Source organism: Equus quagga, chromosome 1 (genome assembly GCF_021613505.1).
Source record: "Equus quagga isolate Etosha38 chromosome 1, UCLA_HA_Equagga_1.0, whole genome shotgun sequence".
NCBI lineage: Eukaryota > Metazoa > Chordata > Mammalia > Perissodactyla > Equidae > Equus > Equus quagga.
In genome coordinates, this window is record NC_060267.1 from 139,847,801 (window position 1) to 139,873,401 (window position 25,601).

Below are 25,601 nucleotides of genomic sequence, written 5' to 3' on the forward strand. Positions count from 1 at the left end.
GGCTTAAAATGTTATTAGTCATAGTACACTTTATTAAAATGACGTTTGAGGCTGAAGGCTACTATATAAAACAGGTTTGCACAGAGGTGCTCTGTAAAGAGGTGGGAGCCTGGCTCATCTGTTGGGGAACCCCTTGTCTCCCCACACATGCGCACCACATCCCTGCCTCATCTCGGGAGATCTGGGGCCTGAAGGGCTCTGTGGCCCGGGACACTTAGGAGGTAGCTGGGCTTCTGCCCAGGTGACCCTCAGGGCAGGGGCTGCTGATCTCCCATCCAGCCCACACCCAGCGGGGGCCAGACCTGGCCCAGAGGAAGCGCTTAGTCGAAAGGTTGATTAGTACACCCCCTCCCGTGGGGCACCATCGGGGCTGCTCGAAATGCCCAAAGCGAGTGTGTGGAGCTGGGCAGCTGGCTGGATGGATTCAGGGGTGACGTTCAAAAGATGTAACAACTCAGTGGTCCTGGCGCTGATCAATCATTAGTTGCCACAATAGAAGATGGGATGGGGGTTTCTGGCAGAGGGGCTGGGGCAGCTGAGGCAGTGAGGGAGGCACTCAAGGGGCTTGGGACAGTGGCAATTCATCACCCAGGATGGAAGTGTTTGAAGATTTTAACTGACATGGCTGCACGTCGTCCATAGATAGATGTACGAATGAGAGGTGGCTGGATGAATAGAAAAATAAAAAGATAGCAGGAAGGAAGGAAAGAGAGAAGACTGGGTGGGTGGGAGGGTAGGAGAGTGGGTGGGTGGAAGGATGGAGAATGGACATATGGGGAAAGGTAAAAGAATAGAAGGAAGGATGGAGGATGGACGGGTGGAAGAAAATGGATGCATGAATGATAGATGGATGAGAGGAATGACAGGAAGATGTGCAAAGGTAGAGAGTGAGAAGGCAGAAGGATGGATGGATGGAAGGGAGAAGAATGAATAGACAATGGAAAGACTGAAGGCAGGAAGGGAGGATGGATGAAGGACGTTTGCCCAGAGGGTGGGTGGATTACAGCAGAAAGCCCATTGGTGATGGGCTGGTCTTGGTTCTGGATGCCTACAGGTAGTTTCCTGGTGCCCTACCTCATCATGCTCATCGTAGAGGGAATGCCGCTCCTGTACCTGGAACTGGCGGTGGGACAGCGCATGCGGCAGGGCAGCATAGGTGCCTGGAGGACCATCAGCCCCTACCTCAGTGGTGTCGGTACGTGGGTCCTCTCCAGCCCTCTCCCACCTGGAGACCCCCATCCTGTATCCTGGGCAGCGTGGGGTGGGGTTGGGAGCCCACTGGCAAAGCTGCTGAACAAAAGGCAAGCGTGAAGCCCAGGAGAGAGCCCTCGGCCCAGGTGGACAGATGGCCCAGGAGGGGGTGCCACAGAGTGTAGGCTGAGGGGGCTGGGCTTCTTACCCACAGGGCAGTGAGAAAGCAAGGATGCACACATCCCGGGAACTGACCCCACGTTGCTTCTCCTCTCTGGGCCTCAGTTTGCTCATCTGTGAAAGGGAGATGCTTCCCAGCAGTAACTCAGCGTCCCAGCTAGCAGCCATCTGGGAATCCTGTAATGGCTCCCTGCTAAGTATTAAGAACAACATCTCTCTCTTTAGTGGACTCCTCCTCTGTGCCAGGTGCCAGCCTGCACAAGAGATGAACAGAGCTCACTTCATCTTCACCCCACCGAGCAGCTGGGAGGTGATGGTGGGCACTAACGTCTCCAGGGTCTGGAAGCTGAGGCGCACGTGGATATCAGAGGGCGCTGCTTGACGTCCTGCCTCCCCTGAGTCACTCTGCGCCAGTGTCCGGGAGATTGTTAACCTGCCCCATGCAGCCCTCACGTTCCAGGGCCGCCTCCCCAGGCAGGGGGAACTTTGACCAGCGGGGGCCGAGATCTGTTCTGCTCATGCCTCCCACCCCTAGATAAGAAGGCAGGCAGGAAAGCAGAGTGACACTTCAGGAGCAAGGAGGGCGTAAACTTGTAGATGGCAGTCTCAGATGCAGAAGAAATGTGTCTAGTGGCCTCAGAAATCATCTCCAAACCCAAACTGCCTCCTCATCTTGGATGGCAGCTAATTTTTAACCTGGAGGAGTGTGGTTTTACAATCTGCCCGAGTAAGCAATCCCAGAAGGCTTCTCTGAGGCAGCATTTGCTGTGCAATAGGAAAGTTACTAGATGTTTGTGCCAGTCGGGGGTGCTGGTGAATGTTTAACCACCAGCTCTTGAGGTGGAGTGGTCTGGTTGTAGCATTTACTGATACTGGTGGTGTAAATACTCCCACCATGGCCAGTTTCAAACTACTAATGGGATCTCCCAGAGTGTGGGGTTAGGCGGTGGGGCATGCGTGGGCTGGCTCTGGAACACCACTGGTTGCCACCCCTCTCTCTGCCCGGAGCCCCCCAACCCCGATTCCCCGCAGGCCTCACCAGGTGGGGTAACCCCTGTCCCCTCCACTCCTCACACCCCTGTCCCTGCCACCACAGGGCAGGTGTGGCCCCAGTGAGCCAACTTCAGGTGAACCAGGAAGGGAGCAGCGGTGACTGGCATCAGGGTGGCGCTTGGCAGGGACGAAGGCTTCTCACACTAGGTGTGAATCCTAGTTCTGCCACCTAACAGCCTGGTGGCCTGGCCTCAGTTCTCTCCTCTGTGAAATGGGGATTATAACACCCACTTCACAACATTGCTGTGAGGACCTAAAGTACTTAGCACAGCGGGGGGCTCTTAGATCTCAAAAAAAGTCATCAGCCTCCTGTCCCAGGGGTTGGGGAGACAAGTGTGGGGAAGAGACTAACCCATAGAAGGCGCTCGCTGGGGCCTGGTCAAGGTTGACCGGCTCACAAGCCCGCAGAAGGAAGTTTTGCCATCCAGGCAGGCACTGCAGGGCGTCCTGGGGTCGGGGAGCCGGGCTGTGCAGCCTTGTCGAGCCGGGCGGGGAAGGCACTGCTCAGCCGCCCCCCTTCCTCGCAGGCGTGGCCAGCGTGGTGGTGTCCTTCTTCCTCTCCATGTACTACAACGTCATCAACGCATGGGGCTTCTGGTACCTCTTCCACTCCTTCCAGGTGAGCGGAGCCTGCGCCCGAGCAGCAAAAGGAAAGGGGGATGGGGCTTCCCACGAGGGACCACGCGGAGCGCGGAGGTTGAGGGCGGCAGCCTCAGGGAGCCGGGAAGTGGTGCACAGGGCTGGGGGAGGCGGAGCACCCCCAACCAGGGGGAGGGCTTCTGACCCTGGGATCCGTGGACCCCTGCAGCCATATGTCAGGCTGTGCACGTGTATGCGCACCTTTCTAGGGAGGGGTACATGGCTTTCATGGGGTTCTCTCTGAAGGATGTGACCCCCAAAATATTAGGAACCGCTGCAAAGTAGGCCCCCCGGGGAAAATCTGTGGAGAGAGCCATGAGGAGGGATTCCGCCCATCTGGCCTTCCTCCTCCTTTTCGGTCCCCTCCTCCCCCTCCTGCTTCTGTCACTTGTCCTTCCAGGTTTCTGACTCCAGGCTGAGCTCCTCCTCTTCCCTGCAGACCAGAAGTCCCTGCAGATGGCCCACTGTGACCGCTGTAACACAGAAGGGGCTAGTCCCAAAGATAAAAGTTTCAAACATGCATTTCTGATTACAACCTCAGCTGACACTCGTAGGAAATGTGGAGTGGGTGGGGGCTGACAATCTTGGAGAAGAAAGAGCCCTAATTCCTCGCTGAGAGGCAGTCTTTGGATCCAGGCCCTGAGGACAGTCCCCTCTGCTGCCTACGTTCATTTCTGTTCCTGGGTGCCTGCCACTTGTGCTCAGGGACCCCACTCCCCACTGCCCCAACTCGCCCTCCAGCGGCCTCCTCCATCCCAGCCTCTCCCCAGATGGGACAGTGTGGGGAGACAGGAGCAACCCTTTGTGCTGAGCTGGGCTGTCCACGCATTGTGGACCAACCCCGACTTGTGGGGCCTCTCTCTGGAGTGCTTGGGCACAGCCTCGAATCTTTGGGGCCCCAAAGAATGCCTGGGTGAATGACTTCAACACCAGAACTTGGCATCTACACTTGGAAGGTGCTACCTCCACGCCCCACTCTGGCTACCCCATCAGCCCTACCCAGGTCACCCATTGGAAAACACCCTGTGTACATCTATGATGGGAAGGACTCTCTGCCCCGAACTTTGTTGCCTCCCCTCATCATCTCCCTGGCCCAGCCTAGAGTTCCATGAAGACTGGCCACAACCCTGCCTCTCCTCCGCCTTCTGGGTAGAAACAGGACAGCTCCTCTTACACTCCAGCCTGGTAACCATTTCCCCTCCTCTGTTCAGGGCTGTCATAGTATAGTTGGACAGGTTGTGCACTGCACAATGCCACTCCAACTAAGGGGTTGCTATACACGTTGCAGGCATTATAGATCTGTATACTTAAGACAGTTTTCCAAAGGTGGAAGCAACGTGTCCTGTTCTAACAAAATCAGAATAACTTGACCATCTTTCAAAGGTGAAAATAACGTGTCTCAAGAAAAGGGGCACCTTTATTTAACCCTCAGAAGTGTGAGGGCCAGCGATTCCCGAAAATCACCTGACCATTCCTTCCATTCTTCAAGTCACACACACTTTAGAAGCGTTCACTCACGTAATCACCGCCACAGCCCTGTGATGCTGAGAGCACTGAGTACCTGGGGAAGAGGGGAGTTGAGTGGCTATGATTTCGAGCCTTCCAGCCTCATATCCAGCTTCTCCCAGCAGGAGCACCAGGGGCCGTTATGAATGCAGATACAGGGACCCCCACCCGACCGCTGATCCCACCCCTAGTTACAGTGAGGGCAGGACCCAAGGCTTATTCATGCCAGGAGTTCCAGGGTCTTGTGGAAATAAAGACCACCCAATGAGAACAAGCAGGGGCTGCCTGTTCGGAGCTGCTATGGTGAGGGCGTCAGCACCATCTCTTGCATTTGGCGGAGGCTCCAAGGCAGGCGGGGCAGTGAGAAAGTCATTAGTGGAAGAAGAGAGGACTTCAGGCGTGCCCAGGTTGGAGGCCGTGGGCGTGGGGAAGCCACAGGCGGGCTGTCTATGTAATCAGCTAGGGTGACTAGGGGAGCGGATCTGGACCTCTCCAGTTGGTCCTGAGTTGGAGGGAACACAAGCTGAGGAAGCTGGCAGTCCCTGATCAAGCCCTGACCATTCTGGGCCGATCACTGCGGAGGCTGTGGTTTGAGGCCCTGGGCTGGCTGCTGCAGAGGCTGTGGGTCAGAGTTCTGCCTCATAGACGGTCTGGCCATTGTCCATATGTGGATTCAGTCTCAGACCTGCACTCGAGTTCGGCAGTCTTCAACAAACACCTGTAGGATGGCAAGCGTGTGGAATCCTGTCCTCAAGCTCCTCCCCATCCCTGCCTCTGTCTCGTTTCCAAGACCCATCTGTGCCTTGACAAACCCTTGAGTTCCCTGTCTACCTTCAGGTGCTCCAGCCACCTGCCCTTCGGGGACCAGTGCCCTTCTCTTCCATGAGCCCCATATCAGAGCCGCCTCCTGTCCTCCCCACCCCGACCTTTGGTCTCAGCACTCACCTCTCTGAATAATGCCTGTTTTGATCCCAAAGGACCCCCTGCCGTGGTCTGTCTGCCCACTGAATGGCAACCGCACAGGCTACGATGAGGAGTGTGAGGCAGCCTCCTCCACGCAGTACTTCTGGTACAGGAAAACCCTCAACATCTCGCCGTCCATCCAGGAGAACGGGGGCGTGCAGTGGGAGCTGGCGCTGTGCCTCATCCTGGCCTGGCTCCTGGTGTACCTGTGCATCCTGCGGGGCACTGAGTCAACCGGCAAGGTGGGACAGCCCAGCGTGGGGCTGGCGCTGTGGGTGGGCAGGCGGGCGGGAGGGCAGCCAGCCACCTCTGCCCCAGCCCTGGGCACTGCCAAGAGCTTGCCTTCTGCCATCAGCTATAAAGATGGCCAGCGGGGCTTGAAGTTGCAACTGTAGATCTTGAGATGAGGACTTTCCCACCACCTTAAAAGATGAGCATTTCTGTACCAGCCAGCCCCAAATCCATACTGCCCAAGTGGCACCAAGCAACTCGAGAGTGAGTTTTCCCTTCTTTAAATTTTAAATGATTACAGATGGCCCCAAGATACCCTAGCCACTGGCTCTCAAAGTCAGCTGCACGTGGGTAGCATCTGGAGAGCTTTTAAAACTCCCATGTCTCAGTCTTATCCTAGGGGTTCTGGAGTAATGAATGTGGGGTGCAACCTGAGCATTGAGATCTTAAAAGCTCCCCAGCTGACTCGAATGTGCAGCCGAGTTTGAGAACCTTTGCTCTACGCCGCTTTCAATGACCGCCCCCAGAGCTGTCAGGCTCGATTTACAAACCTTTTCTCCCTGGTGCCTCCCCGGGCTTCTACTCCTGCTAGGGCTGAGATGTTCCTTTAACTCTAATCTGCTCCATGTAGAAGGTTTTCTTGGGGTGTTTCCATCACCCGCCATCTTTCTCAAGCTTCAGCAGATGCCCCAGACCCCCAGCAGACCCCACCTCATGCTCAGTCACTCCTCATGGTAGATCCACCAGGGGTTGGGCAGGCACATTGCCTCAACCTTGCAACAGCCCTTCCTGGTAGGTTTCATTATCCTACTCACCTGAGACTTTGAAACCTAAAGTGACCTGCCTAAGGGCACCAACTAGTAACGGCAGAGCCGCAGAGCCGGGAGACCCAGCTTTGCCCCAAAGACTCCCCATTGTCTTGGTTTGGTGAGCCACCTCCCATTTGCTCTCTCCACACTTTCCATGATGTAATCAATCCCCACTTTTCCCTTTTGAGGTCACCTGTCCTCACCCTCTTGACCACCTGAGTTGCCTCCTCCAGCCCCACCCTGTTTTTCTTGAGGCATCAAGACCAGAACTACCCACAGTATTTTAGGTACCCTGTGATGACCCCAGTACCATGCCTGGTAAACATTTTCTTTTGGTTTCCAAGACCCTGTGACAGCCAGCATCTTAGCCCCAAAAGCACCCCATCCCACGGCCAAGCTAAGGCGCTAGCGGGTCTGCCCTGGGAGAGCTTAGAGTTGTAGCAACTCACTCTGTCCCATCTGGAAGCTTGGCTGATATTTTATGTTCATAAAAAATGTTTTGTAATTTGTCTTTGCCAGATTATTATGAACATGATCCCAAAAGATCTGAGGGCAACGTTTGCAAACTTGGAGATTTAACGGGGCCATCTCTTTTCCAGATCATTTATATCTTGGTTAAATAAGGTCATGCCATGAAATCTTATTTTTCTTACTATTTCCTCTGCGCGAGCCACACCCTTCTCCATGACAGAAGTGCCCCAACAACTTTGTTTGTGGGGATTAATTTTGTTAAAGCTCTGGGCCGTTTCCTGGCCTCCTCTGTTGGAATCTCCTTTTTTTCCTCCGAGAGTTTCTGTAGATTGGTCGGAAATGGTTTCTCCCAGTGGTGTAGGCTGGGTTGTGTGTCCAGCAATCCTGCCGGCTTCCCTGATGGGGAAGGAGTGAGCCGCCCTGGGCGAGACTTCAGAATGCCGCTGGGAAACTCGTCCCCTGAGGGGACAGAGGGCGGTTCCAAGGACTTGCCCTGAGTGTCCTCTGGTTGTGGACATTGGTCACCGTCCCCTGTTCCCTTGATTTGCTTCAGCTCACTGTCCTGATGCCCTCTCTTTCCACTTATCTATCTCCATCTTGAACCTCGTTTATTGTCTTGTAATCTTGGGTGGATTTATTACTCTTCTCAAGTTACGATGACCTCAGTTAAGAATCAATGATAAAAGACACACCCCACCTTAGCCTGCTCTTCCCAGGGCGAGAGGGCACAGAGCCCTCTCAGAGGGCACCCCGCCACCCTGGTGGCCTTGGAAGTTCATGGGAAGGTGGCGCCACGTCTCAGCGAGAATGGAGGGCCATGTGCAATCAGGTCCATCCGGACATGGGTCACCAGCTATGTTTCTCACAGGAGGACCCGAACTTTAAAGGAACTCCTTTCACAAAAATAAATCTTGCAAAATATTTCTTTGCTTTACATAAGACGCTCTGGTGAACATATGAGTTGATATACAGAAAAATTCCAGTCCTGCCTGGCCACATGTACACTTTAAGGTCTCTATTTTAAGGCTTTGTGAAAATTAGAATTAGTATAAGAAGCCACTGCTGGAGCCACTGTGAAAACCAAAGATTAGACGTCATTGAACTTGTGACACATCAGCAGGAAAATAAGATTCAGTTGACAAAAAATCCCATTTATGTGTAAATTTAAAGCCCGTGGAAGTGAGGCCTTTCATAAAAATCACATCGTTGCATGTCTGTCGTATTTATTGTAGGGACATTGTCTCCTATATCAAACGTCACTTCTTTTCCTTTACAAGCGCTCATGGCCAAGCTTCTCGCAGACCCCAGTCCTGGGAAATCCATCCTTCCTCCAAGCCCCTGAGTTTTTTTCCTTTTGAAGACGATATTTATATTGTCTTGTGATTGTACTTCCTGTTTTGCTTGGGCCACTAGGAAGCTCAGCGAGGAATCTGACTCAGAAACTGGATAGAGCCTCATACGCGTGTTCTGTGGGTTCCCTTTTCCTTTGGGCTCATCTTACCGTATTGCCCACATTTTCTTTTTACACTGACTTCTTTTCTAGCAATGAAAAGATGTTAATGCGATCAATGTCTTTTTGTGGGCTCCCTCCTTTCCTTTCTGGAATAAGGTCGGGCTGAAGGGAAGGTGGAGGGCAGAGGCCTCATACCTGTTTCCCTCTTCTCTGCTGACTCAGATTTCCTGGTGGTTACAGACATGGGCAGCTGCATCCGCTCACCCCACTCCCACATCCCAGCCCAAACTCAAAACCTGTGTCTGACCAAGAATCTCAAGGCCTTTTTCAGCTCTCAGCAGCCTGAACACCCAAGACAGTGTGGTGTTTCATGGGGACAGCTGATCTGTCCTGGGCAAAAGGGCCCTGTGGTCACCATATCTCCAAGAGGCTGACTCTGCCCTCTGGTGCCTGCAGGTGGTGTATTTCACTGCATCGCTGCCCTACTGTGTGCTCTTCATCTACCTGATCAGGGGCCTCACGCTCCATGGAGCCACCAATGGCCTGGCCTACATGTTCACTCCCAAGGTACGGGCTCGAAGGAAGGGGGCCCTGAAGGCGCCCCCATTCATCCCACCACCTTCCAGGATGGGTGGAAAGAGGGGAAGATGGAGGGTGAAGGGGAAGCTACAGTGTCCCCAGGGAGGTTGCTGTGAGCCTGGCAGCTTGTGGGAGGGCTGTGGATTGCCTGTGGGCACAGGGTCTCCTCAGACAGGCAGTCCCCAAGCCCTGTTAATTCTAGGGCAGTACGTCTGTTGTCCACCTCTCCTCCTCGTCCTCACTGCCCCCAGCTAATTGCTGCCCCAGCCCCACGTCTGGCCTCCTGGCCACGTCTCACCCCACCCCTCCTTACAGCCCGAGGACTAAGTTCTTCACCATGAACATCACTCTAGTCATCTGGCCCTCCTGCAGCCCTTTCCCTGCCGGGACAAATCCACAATTCGCAGGGCTTTCAGCGACCCCTGCCCAGCCCACCCACTCCTCAAGCCCCCACAGCCACTGCTCATCAATGGGGGTGGGGAGAACGACACTGCTGCCTTTGGGACAGGACAAGTTCTCCATTTAGCAAATCTGGCCCCTGGAAACAAAAGGACTGTGGCAGTCCCCCCTCCAAATGCCTACTAATGTCAGGGCTGAGGTTCAACCCAACCTGAGACCTCCACCCCGAGGCCACACCAGCGCCATCCCGAAGGCCCAGACCAGGGCAGTGCCTGGGGCATGGACCAGGGGCCCAGAACCTTTTAAAATGATTTTACCCTACACTTTTCAATCGCACACCTCCTTTGGGTAAGGAGCTGCAGAGGATATGACACAAGGAAAGCGTGTTTTGTCTGCTAGGGAATGGACAGGGCACCAGCCAGGGACCAGGATTGCTGCGCTCCAGCCCCAGGCCTGCCTCTGGCCGACTGTGTGCCATAGGCCAGTTCCCTCCCCTGTCTGGGCCTCCACCCCCTGCTGGTCTGAGAGTTTGGGATCCCCAGCCCTGTCCCTGCTGGCTTTCCAGATGGAGCAGCTGGCCAACCCCAAGGCCTGGATCAATGCAGCCACCCAGATCTTCTTCTCGCTGGGCCTGGGGTTCGGCAGCCTAATTGCCTTCGCCAGCTACAATGAGCCCTCCAACAACTGCCAGAAGCACGCCATCATCGTGTCCCTCATCAACAGCTCCACCTCCATATTCGCCAGCATCGTGACCTTCTCCATCTACGGCTTCAAGGCCACCTTCAACTATGAAACCTGTTTGAACAAGTAAGACTGGGCCGCCCCAGGGAGCCCCAGGCCTCCAGGGGGGAGGTGAGTCTCTGAAGCTCCAAGCAAAAGGGGCACCAGAAAGAGATGGATGCCGAGAAGTCAAGGGCTGTGGGGCAAAGGGCACTGGCTTGAACCCTCAATCCAGAGTTCAAGTTCGGGCTACCCCCAACACCACCAGTAGCTGACGGGCCTGTGGGCAGGTCGGTGTCTGCCTGAACAGATGAGGGAGTTTCCTATATTCAAAGCACTTAGCACCACAGGGCACTCAACAGCCAAACCTTAGTTTCTTCAGCCCCATCTCCCCCACCTCAAAAGTAACCGAGCGCTGTCTAGCTGAGCGTGGGGATTACAGAAGCTGCTTTCTGCTGCCCCTTTCCCCAAACACAAGAAACGTCATCCGGAACGCACACAGTCCAATACAGAAGTCACTAGTCACAAGGGGCTATTTACAAATTTAAATGCGAGTTAATTAAATTTTTATTTAAATTGATTTTCACTTCAATGTAAATCAATTTAAATCAGTTCCTCAGGTGCAGTAGCCACATCCGCATGCTCAGTTGCCACATGTGGCTAGTGGGTGCCGTACCGGACAGCACGGATGTGCATCATTTCCATCGTCACAAACGTTCTGTTGGACAGTGCTGGTCCAGAGGTTCAAAGAGCCTGGCTGTGTGGGTTGGGTTCCTTTTGTCCTCTCTGTTTCTATATGAGGCTTCTTCAAAGCCATTCAGAATCATCCTGCCCTCTAAAAGCTCACCAATCAAAAGATCCCCTTTGTTTGAGTGACCTCACCTAAGAAGAGGCAGAGGGGAGCCCAGGCTTCTAAGAGGGTTTGGCGACGGCGTCCCTTCTAGTCAGTGAAGGGCGATCTGTTGCTCTGCTCTGCTCTGCAGGGTGATTCTGCTGCTGACCAATTCTTTCGACCTTGAAGATGGCTTTGTGACAGCCAGCAACCTGGAGCAGGTGAAGGGCTACCTAGCGTCCGCCTACCCCAGCAAATACAGCGAGGTGTTCCTCCAGATGAAAAACTGCAGCTTAGAGTCGGAGCTGAGCACGGTGAGGCGCTGGCAAGATCGCGACTCACTTCCCTCCACGTGCTTCCCTGGGGCTCTGAGAGCGGCCTGAGGGGCGTGCACATCCTGTGAAAGTCAAGGAAGATGAGTTCTTAGAGAAGGGCGCCGTGACCTCCACCCTCCCCGGTGCTGCGCAGGCGTCCTACTTACTGGAAAGCGCGTTTGGGTTCTCCGTGTCCTTTCTTTCTTTTCCTTTTCTCTTTTTAAGTTTTAAAAATAAGGAAAGTACAAAGAATAATATAACAAGCACCCGTACATCTACCACCTGAATGAACAATTGTAAACATTTTGCCATCTGGGGCTCAGATTTTTTTACAGAAAACATTTCAGGGACGACGTCAAAGTCCCCTCTGTTACCAGTGCCAAGCTTTCCGTGCTCACCAGAGGCAGGAAGCTTCATTCTGACATTTTATTACGCACACATATTCTTAAATAATATTATTGTTTCCTTGGCAGTTTTTACATGGAAATGAGTGGGCCTGGGAGATATCATTCTCATTCAATGTTTTTATTTTTGAGATCTGTCCACAATAATATGTGTGGAATCTCATTCATTCATTTTAAATGCTGCATTTCATTCCATCACACAACTATACCACGATTTATTTATCCATTCTCTTACTAATAGACATTTGGGTTTTTAAAAATTTTGGCTACTGGGGCTGGCCTGGTGGTGCAGCAGTTAAGAGCGGATGTTCCGCTTTGGCAGCCCGAGGTTCGCTGGTTCGGATCCCGGGTGCAGACATGGCACGGCTTGGCACGCCATGCTGTGGTAGGTGTCCCACATATAAAGTAGAGGCAAGGATGTTAGCTCAGGGCCACTCTTCCTCAGCAAAAAGAGGAGGACTGGCAGCAGTTAGCTAGGGCTAATCTTCCTCAAAAAAAAAAAAATTGCTACTAAAATCTCCCTTATTTATATTTTACAGAATTATCTTTGCTCTGCTAGAACCCTTATTTTTTCACATTAATTTTAGGGTGAGTTTGACAAGTTCCATTGAGGCAAAAAAAAAATCCTTTTAGGAATTTTTTAGAATTGCATTGATTTTATAATTTGTAATTTTGTATAATTTGTAAATTTTATTAGAATTGCATTGAGGGCAAGCCCCGTGGCCGAGTGCTTAAGTTCACCTGTTCTGCTTCGGCAGTCCTGGGGTTTCCCCGGTTCAGACCCTGGGCACGGACATGGCACGGCTTGTCAGGCCCTGCTGAGGTGGCGTCCCACATGGCACAACCAGAGGCACTCACAACCAGAATATATAACTATATACTCGGGGCTTTGGGGAGAAGAAGAAAAAAAAAGAAGATTGGCAACCATTGTTAGCTCAGGTGCCAATATTTAAAGGAAAAAAAAAGAATTGCATTGATTTTATAATTTTGTAATTTGGGGAGAATTAATATCTTTTGAATTGTGATTTTTGATTCAGGAACATGCTTTATCTCATCATTCACTCAGATCTTCATTTATATAATTCTTCAGCTAATTTTCTCTCTGAATATCTGGCCCATCTTTCCTCAGCTTTTTTTTTTTTCCAGGTACCTTACTGTTTTGTTGCATTGTGAATGGTGCCTTTCTTCCCTATTTCTATCATTGTTTATTTTTGTTGCTAAAGATTGTTGTGTGTCGATCTTGGATCTAGCAACCTTGATGAATTCTCTTTTTAATTCTCTTATTTGTCTATATATTTGCTTCAGTTTCCTATGTAAACTCTTAGATCACCTGCAGATAGAACTTCGTGTTTTTCTTTTCAATCTTTATATCTCATTCCTTTTTCTTATCATATTTGCCAGGACTTCCAGCACAGCAGAAGTGGAAATGAGAGTGGGCATATCTGTCTAATTCCTATAGTCAACGTAAATACTTCTAGACAATCACACTAGAGAACACTTTTCAAGAACGGGGAATGGTGAAGGCCTGTAGCTCTGGTTGCCAGCAAGCTTCCTTGGGGGGTTTTGGCACCTTGTTTTATGGGCGGAGCCATTCTAGGTCATCACTGTTCTCCTGGCTCCCTGCTCAGCCGGCCTGTGCCATGACTCTCCCTCCCTGGCAGGCCTTAGATCTCCGGTCCCCAGGCCTCAGCCTTCAAAGCCTAGATCCTGTTCAGATGACCCATGAGGCCTTTGGCTTCAGCTCCTGTTTGGTGCTCTCATTTCAAATTTCCTTTCTGTCTTTGGCACCTGGGAGTTTTCCTTTTTTTTCTTTTCTTTTCTTTCTTTCTTTCTTTTTTTTTTTTGCTGAGGAAGATTCACCCTGAGCTAACATCTGCTGCCAATCTTCCTCTTTCTGTATGTGGGTCGCCGCCACAGCATGGCCACTGACAGACAAGTGGTATAGGTCTGCGCCTGGGAACCAAATCTGGGCCACCAAAGTGGAGTGTACCGAACTTAACCACTAGACCACTGGGGCTGGCCCTCCTTGCTTACTTTTGAGCTTGGCTCAATGTCCAAGAATGATGTGGTCACTGATTTATTTAGACTTTTTTTCCCACTGTGTTTGTTCTTTTTTTTCTCCCTCCCTCCACTTTATTCTCTACTGTTTGGAATTTGCATAGTCAATTTCTCTTCTTGAAATTTTCCTATGCGTATTTAACAAAGTCTAAAGTTAAACAATGTCTTGACTTCCCTCCCAAACAGTACAAGGACTTTAGAACACATTCATCTCATTCCTCCCGCTGTAAATTTCATGTTTGTCCAGTTTCGGCTTTTAAACCTGTAGATCAGATGCTGTTGTTACTTTATACGACTGTGTCTGTATTCATCTCCACATCTGCCATTTTTGTGTTCATCATTCCTTCTTGCAGCCTGGCTGTCTTCTGGGGTTGTTTTTTTTCTCCCTTAAAATGCATTCCTCTACAGCAGGTTTCTTGATGACAAATTTTCTCAGGTTTTGTTTGTATGTAGATGACTATATTTAGACCCCACTTTTCAAAGACAGTTTTCCCCTGAGTAGAAAATTGCAGGTTTACAGTTATTTTCTCTCAACACTTTGAAGATAGTTGCCTTGTGATGCTGGCTTCCGTTGAGGCTGTTGAAATCTCCCTTCGCTCTTCGTAAGCCCGCAGCTCCCCAGTTCTCTCTCTCACTTCTCTCTTCATCTTCCCTCTGTCCTGGGCCTCTGCGTGGGTGGATCTTTATTTACCCACTTCTAGACTGGGATACAGTCGGGCTTCCAGGATCTATGGGTCCCTGTTTCTTGTCAGTTTTGGAAAATTCATGCCTACTATCTCTTAATCACTGCCTCTCTTTCTCTCTGTTTTCTCCTTTTCAAATTTCATTTAGACCTTCTCGTCGTACCTTCCATGTCTATTAATTTGTCTTTTATTTTTCCCCATCTTTTCTTTTCTGCTTTATTATGGATTCATTCCTGGGATGTATCTCCCAGTTCACTAATTCTCTCTTAAGCTGCAAGTGGTATTTAACTCTTGATTGAGCCTTTTAAGTCAATAATTTTTTAGACACTATTTTTTTTCCAAATATACTTTTTATTCCAATAGTTTCCTGTTTATCTCTGTAGTTTTCTCTTCTGTTTCTGTACACACATCCTCCTCCGTGGCTGTTCCAGTGGAGGCCATGGGCAAGACAGTGAGAGCAGTCTGCCCTGGAGGGGAGGAGCGTTCTATGCCTGACTCTGTTGCCTCATGATGATAACAAGCAGATCAACTTTAGTAGGTTCTGTCACTGTTTTAAATTCTCTACAAGCCATCACCCTTCTCTTGTCTGTACCCAGGGCTGACGAATTCCACTATCCCCATTGGTGTGCCATTGAGCAAACTTATATTCAGATTCCGACAGCCCAACATCTGCCACAGCTGGGGAAGGGTCTTCTAAATCTTCTCTCTTATTCTGACTCTTCACTCCTGCTGGCTTGTCTTCTTGTGGGTTTATAATTCTCTGTTTGCAAGCTAGCTTCTTGATGGTTCTGGTGGTCCTGGGGATAAATGGGGGCACGTTCGCCAGAGAGAGTTTGCTTCTGGTCTTCTGCTGTTGGTAGTCAGGGGCACAACTGACCATGACCCCGTTCAACCCCTTCAGGAGATCTGTCTTTAAGCAGCAGTTCCAGGCTCTGTTTCCACAGCTCCGGACCCCACAGCAGCATTACCACTGCAGGGGGCTGAGCAACCCGGCCCTCCTGGTGGCCTCTGCCAGGCCAGCTCCCCACCATTTTGGTTCCTGCTGCACTGTGGCTCCACCATCCCACCTCAGCTCCTGCCCCTGAGGCCTCAGAACACCTACTCAATCATGATACTGGAAGGAGAAATTATCCAAACATTGTTTTATTCTATTTTATCCAGAATTTATATGAGTTGGGGCAGGAGAGGGGAACTCAGTGTTCCAAGCTGACAGAAATGTCTCTTCACACTTTGCAAATATGGACTCCTGACAGCTCACATTTCTGTCCAGCCCGGCTAAGCCTGCGGGGCTGGTGTGCAGATGGAGGATCCAGCCTCAGAAGGTGGCTTCTCACGGCCACTTCCAAGGTCCTCCAAGTTGCTCAGCATTGGGGGTGTTTAAGGCATGTCCCTGGGATGTGTAACTGGTGTCTTCCCGCGTGGGCAGGCAGTCCAGGGCACTGGCCTGGCTTTCATCGTCTACTCGGAGGCCATTAAGAACATGGAGGTGTCCCAGCTGTGGTCGGTGCTCTACTTCTTCATGCTGCTGATGCTGGGCATGGGGAGCATGCTGGGGAACACGGCCGCCATCCTCACCCCTCTGACGGACAGCAAGGTCATTTCCAGCCGCCTGCCCAAGGAGGCCATCTCAGGTGAGTGGCCAGCCCGTGGAGGAGGGCCGGGATGTAGGGGCGAGCAGGTGGATGAGTTGCCTCAGAGGCCACATGCTGGTTGGGGTGGCACTGGGGGCTGCGCACCCTCCTGGTGGTCCTGCCATGGCTTTCTCCTCGTCCTGGGCCTTCAGGACCTGGTACATGTGATTCACTCCATGAATCTGGTTCTCCACATCATGGGGAAGTGACGTGACCACCCGACTTGGGAAAAGGCCGGACTGCCTGGCCTGGCACTCGAAGCTCTCTAGGCTAGAAAGAACCTGCTTTTTTCTTTGTTTTCATTGAAGTAGAACAATTATAACATGTATATTTCTTAAGCACAAACTCAATGAATTTTACCTATGTATCCACCCAAGTAACCACCACCTGGTCCAGATAAAGAGACAGCATTTCTGCACCTGCTCACCTCTGCTCGCCCCTTCCCAGTCTGTACGCCCCCACCCCCAGAATCACCTCCTTCCGACTACTACCATTTTAGGTTGGTTTTTCCTGTTCTTGAACTTCGTATAAATGCAAGCACACAGTATGTACTCTTGTGTCTATTGTCTTCACTCAAACTCTGTCTGTGAGATCCACCCGCATTGTTGCAAGTAGCAGTCATCGTGCCTTTCCTGCCTGTGCAGGACCATCCATTGTAAGACCATGCAGCACAACTTATCCACCCGTTCTGCTGGTGGTGGACATTCTGGTTGTTAGGGAAGGAACTTGTTCTTCTGATCATACCTCTCCCCACTCCTCTCCACCACCCATGTATGCCACTCCAACCCAGCAGTGTCCGGAAGACCCTGTGGCCACCCGCCCTTGCCTTTGATGACACCATTTCACCACATCCAGGACGTCTCTCCTCTCAGCCTGAATCAAACCCAGCTCCCATCCCAGCTCCTTGAAGTCCTGACTCCCGTGGGAGCTGCCCGCCCTTCATCAGAGCCCCCAGCATGTGGCATCCCGCCTTGCACCTGCTCTCGGGAGCCAGCATTATGTGTGCCGTTAGCTCCCAGCCAGCACATAATTTATTCTGCTTCTGTGTCCCCCTTGGGATGGCAGTGGGGCTCAGTGGCTGGTGGTATATGGTGTGGCAGTGGAAAGGGCAGGTGGGAGCTTTAGATTCAAATACTTCATGGGGTGCCCAAGGAAGGCAGCCAAAGGACACCGAGACAAGCACCCAGGTTCTGGGGGCAGAAGGGCCTGTGTCTGAATCCTGACTCTGCCACTTACATGCTGTGGGACATTGGGAAAGTTACTCAGCATCTCTCAGCCCTGGCTTCCCCATCTGTAAAAGGGGGCTCCTGATACCTGCCTCAGAGGCTTGAGGATCCAATACACGGCAAGCCTGGGGCACAGTGAGACATTCGTTTCTTCCCCTCCCCTCCCGACTCCCTCTTCTGGTCAGTCAGAAGTCCCCTCCAGGAAGTCCTGAGGGGGTGCCTGTAGCTCAAACCTCCTCCCTCGACTCACCTCCCATGAGCTCAGGGGCTGAGTTGTTGTGATAAACAGCATCACCAGACCCACAGCCTGGTGAGATCTCCCGACAGCAATGCCCACACTTTCTCCTTTCCAGTGAGCTTGATGCCCGCTGAAGACAGCTCCGTAAATTAGCATCAGTGAGTCTGCTGACACTCCTTGGGACACCTTGGCCTCCCCAACACAAACACACACACACACACACACACACACACGCACACACACACACAGCATACGCATGCAAAGAGGCCAGTCCATGCCAGCTCTTCCAGCCCACGTGGAGGAACCAGTCAGCCAGAGTCCCCTTGAGGCCCGTGGCTCTGCTGCCGCCTAGAAAACTGGATGCCCAGGCGGCGACTCAGGCAGGTGAGCAGGTGTTCTCGTGGCCCCAGGTCTCCTGTGCCTCGTCAGCTGTGCCATCGGCATGGTGTTCACCATGGAGTCCGGCAACTACTGGTTCGACATCTTCAACGACTACGCTGCCACGCTGTCCCTGCTGCTCATCGTCCTGGTGGAGACGCTCGCCGTGTGTTACCTGTACGGGCTCAGGAGGTGAGGAGGCCCCGCCCCCGACAACTGCGCCCACTATAGACCACGCCCCACGAGAAACACCACCGTTCCTCAGCGTGGGCTTCACTTTTTCTTTAAGCTTGGCTTTGTTTTTTGCCCCCAGATCTCAGCTAATTCTCTGCCTCACTCACATCCTCAGTTTGCCTTCAACCAGTATCTTCTCTCATTTCCTGTATTTTCACCTTTTATTATAGGCTATTTGCCTGTTGACCCCGCTGGACCCCAGCAGTTTACCCGGGCAGGGAATCGTGCCTCCAGGCACTAGGCACTCTGATCATCGGCCAACATCAGTATTTTTCAAGCAAGCTGAGCAAAGTCCAGTTGATAACACACGCCTTAGAAAGTCTGGCCAGGTCAGGATGTCAGGTTCTCACCCTGGTGCACAGCGCCACACCGGAATGTTTTAAAGCTCCCGAGGTGATGGATGTGCGGCCGGGCTGAGAACCGCTCATCTAGAGCAGCTTTTGTGCAGCAGAACCGCCTGGGGACGGGTTCACACTCTGACCGCCAGGCCACACCCCTGGGGGGTCTGGGGTGGGATGGGGAGGGGCAAGAATTTACAATGCTAACAAGTTCCCAGAGGAGTCTGGGGACCACCCTCTGGGGACCACTGGTCTAGAGAGCCTTGCTGCTCCGAGTGTGGCCCCAGAGTGGCAGCATCAGCTTCATCAGGGAGCTTGTTAGAAATGCAGGATCCTGGGCCCCCAGACCCGCTGAATCGGATCCTGCATTTCAACGTGCCCCGGGCCGAGGCAATTACACTTGAGGAACCACTGCTCCAATGTGAGCCTGATTAGAAGGGTGTGCCAAGTCGCCATCCATTCCCCACCTCCCCAGGCTTCTCGGATCCTCCCAACTGTGGGAGAGGGAGGGGGAGGAGGAGGGGGACGACCAGCTTTGACCCTCTAGGAGCCAGGCCCCTTGAGCTGCATTCTCCACTGTGTCCCTGGAAGCACTGGGGTCCCATGCCACACTGAGGGACTTCCATGATCAAATAATTTCAGGACATAGCAAGTTAAAGAAAGCCGAAGTTTCTCTCCTGTAGGACTTCTCAGAGCCCAAAGACAATTGTAAATCTCAAAGGGGGGTTATAACTCGCAACATTTCCAGAATTTCTACGGTCATGGAGGGACCAAAGGGCTTCCCGGGATGTGCGACTTTCCATGTTAAACCTGGGAGAGCCTTGGGTGAACTGAGACAGATGGGTCACCCAGGAAATGCCAGTCCAGAGCGCTGGTCACCCGAGCGGGTGGGTGTTTCAGGTAAAGAGAGAAGGTTGGGGGAGGAACAGAAGCTCGGGCCCCTGGGAGGCGCTGGAGACGGGGCACAAGTCCATCCAAACGGGGTGGTGGTAAGTGGTGACCATGGAGGGAGAAACAAACGGTGCCCTGGGGATTTTGTGGGCGGCTGAGCGGGAGGGACCAGGAGAGGGGAGTCCCTTCGCTTGCTCAGGGGACAGCGCCATCTAGTGACCACTTAGTGACACTGCCGTGCTACCTTTTTATCTGCAGCCAGCTCTTCCCACCTTCCTCTGTCCAGGAGAGAGGTGTGCAGGGGACGTAAAGGGACAAGCGAACTTGAGAGGAGTCTTGAAAATTCCAGGTGTTCACAGTATGCACATGAGTCTTCGTGGCCTAGAGCCTAGGGAGCGCTAGGTCAGCAGCAGCGTGGGGGCGGGCAGTGGTCTCTACGCTCTCATGTGGGAACCCAGGACATACCGCAGGTCCAGGTGAGGCAGGTGGCTGTGGTTGCAGCTGGCGAGAGTCCCAACCCACCCCAGCCCCACCCCTCCTCCCTGGCTGCCTCTCCTGCCGTGGGGAGCAGCTTTAAAGTCCCTGGGCTGGAGGTAGGGCACCAATCCAGGTTCTGGGCCTGGGTCTGCCACTAGCTGGATGCCCTCAGGCAAGTTACCTCACAGCCCCGGGCCTGGGCCCCTTCCTTGCAAAACGGGGAGATAGCTGGGTGAGCATTTCCCAAAGTGCGGACGATACTCTCCATACTTATTTGTGTGTGTGTTAGAAAAATACATGGTTAGCCTATCAAATCCATGATAAAATGAATGCTGTTGCACTATGGCTAAATTTAGGTGAAAGAGTCAATTTAAAGAAAAGGAAAAAGAGAGGTTTGCAGATATGACTGAACTCACCAGTGGTGGCCTGCGGGCGGCTTTTGCCCTCGCCAGCTCCCGCGGGCCAGCGCCAAGGGCCTTCCAGCCCAGGGCAGCTCTCCTCAGCCCCAGAAAACATTCTCTGGCTTCAGGGGAGAAAAGAGCTTCCCCTCTGGGAGCGTTTCTAATGGGCAGTAGAGTCGCTGATAGACAGCAGGGCACTGGGGGTTGGGGGGGGGGGCAGAGCTGCCCTTGGGGTCCCCTGGTGTTGACTGGCTTGACAGATGTCCCGCCTGATATCTGTTCCCGCCGCGCCGGGGAGCTGCCCTCTGGCTCCACCAGCAGCCTTCATCTGAAGGCCAGCTCAAGGAAGGTGTCTTCTGGTGTCGACTTATCTGTGGGGTGGTTGTCCCGGCTCTGTGGCAGCCTCAGCCCTTCTCCCCTCCCCACCCCCCAACACCCCTCTCCCCAGAAGGAATCAGGAAGGTCCCAGGGGTAGTGTCCAAACCCCAGAGCACCCAGAACAGAACCTCTCTAAGCGACTAGGGGTGTGCAAGCTGGACCCCCTCACCCCAGCAACATGGATAATCTAGACTTTCTCTGCCTGCTTCCCAAGTAGATTTGAAAGTGACCTTAAGGCAATGACCGGCCGCACCCTGAACTGGTACTGGAAGATCATGTGGGCCGGCGTGAGCCCACTGCTCATCATCAGCCTCTTTGTCTTCTACCTGAGTGACTACATCCTCTCCGAGGCCCTGCAGTACCAAGCCTGGGACGCCTCCCAGGTACCTGCTGTCTCAGGGTCCCCAGGCTCACTCGGGAGCACAGGCCTTTAGTTTTGTGAAACTGAGGAACTATCTCCACGGTGTGGGTGGGCTATTTGTCACAACACGGAAACGTCACCCAGGTTTTTGAAAACACCCAGCCCAGGACAGCAGAGCTGGGCTTGGATGTCTCAGCATGAGCCGCAGGAAGGAGAGTCAGGTCTGCTGTCCTGGGTGTGGTGGAGGCCTCCCCGCTAGGGCGCTGCTTCCCGCCCCTGGGCAGAGCACTCCTCCTCAGCCAGCAGGCCCCTGCCCTCATCCCCTTAGGCCTCCTTCAGAAAGGATGAGGCAGCCTGGAAGGCATGGCCCTGGGCCCTGGCCCCTGACCGCTGGCCCCTGGCTGGGACCCTCCGGGAGCCCAAGTGGAGCAGGGACTTGGGTTAACACTTGAGTTGCTGGGTCCTGGGAGGGTCTGGCTCCGGGTGAGGCTGAGACAGAAGGGGCTCCCTCACGGCGCTGGGCTGCGGCTGGTCACCAACCAGAAGCCACAGCCAGGACGGCCACATGGGTGCATTAGGCCTCAGGGTCAACCCCGGCTGTCCTGACAGACACACTTTTGTAGAGAAAACTTACTTTTTGAGGAAAGTGATACTACTGGCCAATGTGGATTTCTTTTCCTGTGGGTAGAAGATGCTGTCCTTTAGCATAGAGTGCGTGGGGCTGTGCAGAGAGGGGCCAGCTCGCACGGCTCCACGCGGGCGCGGGGCTGATGGAAGTGGAAGGGCCCCCTTGGCTGGTTGCAGCAGCGTGTCGAGCGGGGCGTCTCAGGCTGTGGAGGAGGCCCAGGCTGCTTTCTCCCTCCAGTCCGTCCACAGCAGGCCGATACTTCTGTAAAATGCAATGAAGTGAATTACTTGAAAAATTAAATGAGAAAAGATATATAAAATATAAGCAACAATTACTTATTATCTTCGACAGACACAAGATTGTGCTGTCAAATTGCTAAAACACTGTCCTACATGTTTCCTCCCAGTTTCTGTACTTGTCCGTACAGAATGAAAAGAGTAGCAGGCGAGTAACAAAAAGTTTGTGGGCTGGTCCCCGCACCACACTTTGAGTGGCATTTTGGTTTACAAACCACACTTGGTTGACAGCAAACACCTACTTCCCTGGGCACAGCTGTCCCATGGCTCCCTCATGGAAAGGGGGCATTTATTGGCTTTTTGGCCTCATTTCTCATCCGTTTTGATGCATTTGCCTTTAGGGAAACATCCATCATCCCGCCAGCTAAGTCCAGAGGTCCATCAAGACTTCTCTTGAGACTGTAGCTGTGCTGTGCCATATGGTAGCCAATGTGGCTATTTAAATTTAAATTCATTAAAATTAAATAAAATTTTAAAAAAATTCAGTTCCTCAGTCTCACTGGCCACCCGTTTCAAGTGCTCCATAGCCACCTGTGTCTGGTGGCTGCCATATTGGACAGCACCAACACAGCACATTTCTCTCCTCCCCGAGAGTCCTGTTGGACAGTGCGGGCTAAGGTTAGCCCCCTACATTTAGGTGCCCTGAGTGGTGCCTCAAACGTAAGGCTCTTGCTTATCCATGTGGTTACTCTTTACGATGCCTCTGCACAGTGGCACCACTGGTGGACGTTTATGGAAGAGAAAGACGAGGGGAATTAGTCTACCCAGCGTAGACTAGTGAAGTGCAGAGCCAGGTGGCCCCGGTGTAGGGTTGCCCAGGCGCACGTGCTCTCTGCCCACCACACGCGGCCTCTCCGCCGAGCCGGAGGGCCTGGGGCCTGGAGGGCACTGTGCTCTCAGAAGGTGCTGCCTGGGGAGTTCTTTCTGCTGACACTCAGCTTCTCCTTTCAGGGCCAGCTCGTGACCAAGAATTACCCGCCGCATGCGCTGGCCGTCATTGGGCTACTCGTGGCCTCCTCCATCATGTGCATCCCCCTGGTGGCCCTGGGCATGTTCATCATGCGCTGCCTCAGGAGGGCAGACACAGCCTCCGTGGCCTGAGAACTGGCCTTGCGGGGACTGCTGTCAGCCGCTCACGGTTTTACAGCTACGATTTACAGACGGAGCCTCCTTGGCGGCTTTTTAAAATATTTACTCCAGAAGTGCTCTGCCCATCATCCTCCTGAGTCTGTCCAGAAGAATTAGGAAGGCGTGGAGGAGGAAGATCCCCACCCCCCATCCCCGAAGCAGCCCTTTGTCCCCTCTGCCTCCCCCCAAGGTTATTGTCACCAAAGAGGCAGGTTTTTCAGGACCAGTCTTGAAGATATTTGCTTTCTTGATTCTAGGAAAGTCCCAGAATTAGGGCACACTGTGAGATGAAATTTGACTATAATTTTTATGGAATAAAATTTAAGCTTTTTTTTTTTTTCTGAAGAGATCTCAAAATATTAGAGGGCAATCATTTTTAGATCAGTTTGAAAAGGAGTTTTGTAAGTGCCTGACATACTTGCATGTCATTGGTACAAAATTAGTTCTGTTTTTAGTCACAGTGAGTATGCCATTGCTGTGTTCTCCTTCACTAATAGGATTGACTGGCCGTAAAGAAAGAAGGCCTTTGTTTGGGGCCTGCGAGGGAACTCACTTTTCTCTAATCTGAGGTCTCTCACAGAGGCTCCAGGACCAGTCCTCTTTACAAAAATTGCCCCAACTACAGTTTGCAACCCCAAACCACCTCGGGCATGGTGACGTGAGGAGTCGATGCCCCCGGCCCCGCCCCTAGTGTCTCAGCGCACTGGAAAACGTGCGAGCCACCGCGAGGAGGAAATGAGTCTAGCTTTCCCAGAGGCTTCATGTTATATTTGGACGTGACAGCCAGTTCTTTCTAGGAGAGACCACGAACATTACTTACAATCACTTATAAATTATTTATCTGTACAGAAGTTTTCTAAATATACATAACTTATACAGAGCACCTTATAAGTGAAGACAAGCTGTTTTTTTTTAGTTAAGATTATGATAGTTAACAACCTTGTGAAATTACAGTTGTACATCATTATTAGTCATGTTGTAGGTGCACCACTTCACCCCTAGTGCCCTCCCCCCAGCCCCCCTTTCCCCTGGTGACCACCAATCAGTTCTCTTTGTCCATATGTTAACTTCTACCTATGAGTGGAGTCATACAGAGTCCATCTTTCTCTGTCTGGCTTATTTCACTTAACGTAATACCCTCAAGGTCCATCCATGTTGTTGTGAATGGGACGACTTTGTCCTTTTTTATGGCTGAGTAGTATTCCATTGTATATATATACCATATCTTCTTTATCCAATCATCAGTTGCTGGGCACTTAGGTTGGTGCCATGGCTTGGCTATTGTGAATAATGCTGCGATGAACATAGGGGTGCATGGGACTCTTGGGATTTCTGATTTCAGGTTCTTAGGATAGATACCCAGTAGTGGGATGGCTGGGTCATAAGGTATTTCTATTTTTAACTTTTTGAGGAATCTTCATGCTGTTTTCCATAGTGGCTGCACCAGTTTGCATTCCCACCAACAGTGTATGAGGGTTCCTTTTTCTCCACTGCCTCTCCAACATTTAAGACACACTGTTTTTATGATACAGCAATAGTCCGTCACGCAAACGTCTCCTGTCTTTCTTTGATTGTAATCAGTAGATCAGGGTTATCCCGAAAGTGAGAGCGTCCTCCTGCTCTAACAGTCTGTGCTTTGCTGTGGTCAGGACTCAGGAGAGTTCCTTTGGGCTGATTTGTACAGACATCTGTGAAGACACTAACACTCACTTGGTACATCAGCTGGAGATGTCGATTTTTTTTACTTCTTTCTCATGCTATAAACTTCCCTATAGCAATAACAGGCATTAGAAAGTTCTTACTGTCTTGAACTACCATCTTATCAATACTTCCAGCTTCGCCTGATGGCTAGTTATAAAGATCACTTGCCTTTAAAATACATGAACCAGCATTTATTTACCACAAATAGTCCCCTGATTTCTCATCAGAGGGTCCTTTAATGTCAAAAAGCCTCAGAAAGCCAGGCTTGAAGAGTGGGCACACTCAGTGGCAAATGCCAGCACAGAGCCCAATCCTGAATCCTCACAGATCAGCCCCCACGCCAGCGGGGTCATGGTTAGGGTCACTGTCTTACAAAATGGGCCGCCCTCCTGGGGTCAGTCGTCATGAGGGTGTTTCAGAATCAAATGTCAGGTACCCTCAGAAGCATAGAGACCAGTGCTGTCCTAGATCATGACTTCATTCACGGTCACCGTGCATCAGTGGTCCTCCCCTCCCCACCCACTCGAACCACCCTGGGACCAGCCAAATCCGAGAACCGGGGCCCCACTTAAGAAAGACGGAAAATGTGCCGGACATTTAGGAATATTTACAACACAAATGACCTTTAAAAGTTTGAAAGCATTTCTGAGCATTTCCAGTTGTATGGAAAAGTCGCATCTACAGAAGTTCTCCTCACAAAAGTCAGATAGATGAAGTCACACTATTAGAGAATAATGTGCTCCCGATGGCAATGTCTCAAGATTCGGTTCTGTTTTATTCTGGTTTCTGTGAACTTCATGAAGAGCAGAA

General features: G+C 51.9%; 1 protein-coding gene across 1 annotated transcript in view; it reads left to right on the plus strand.

The window, feature by feature from the left end:
• Positions 1-24,060, plus strand: part of SLC6A20 (solute carrier family 6 member 20) — a 38,834-nt gene extending 14,774 nt beyond the window's left edge. Inside the window, exons 2-11 of the mRNA XM_046638715.1 lie at positions 1,055-1,195; positions 2,952-3,043; positions 5,547-5,774; positions 8,953-9,063; positions 10,040-10,281; positions 11,178-11,340; positions 15,912-16,116; positions 17,991-18,150; positions 20,895-21,060; positions 22,914-24,060. Coding sequence (XP_046494671.1) covers positions 1,055-1,195; positions 2,952-3,043; positions 5,547-5,774; positions 8,953-9,063; positions 10,040-10,281; positions 11,178-11,340; positions 15,912-16,116; positions 17,991-18,150; positions 20,895-21,060; positions 22,914-23,063 — 1,658 coding nt within the window. The 3' untranslated portion in view covers positions 23,064-24,060. The remainder of the gene's footprint in view (positions 1-1,054; positions 1,196-2,951; positions 3,044-5,546; positions 5,775-8,952; positions 9,064-10,039; positions 10,282-11,177; positions 11,341-15,911; positions 16,117-17,990; positions 18,151-20,894; positions 21,061-22,913) is intronic.
• The last annotated feature ends 1,541 nt before the right edge of the window (positions 24,061-25,601 follow it).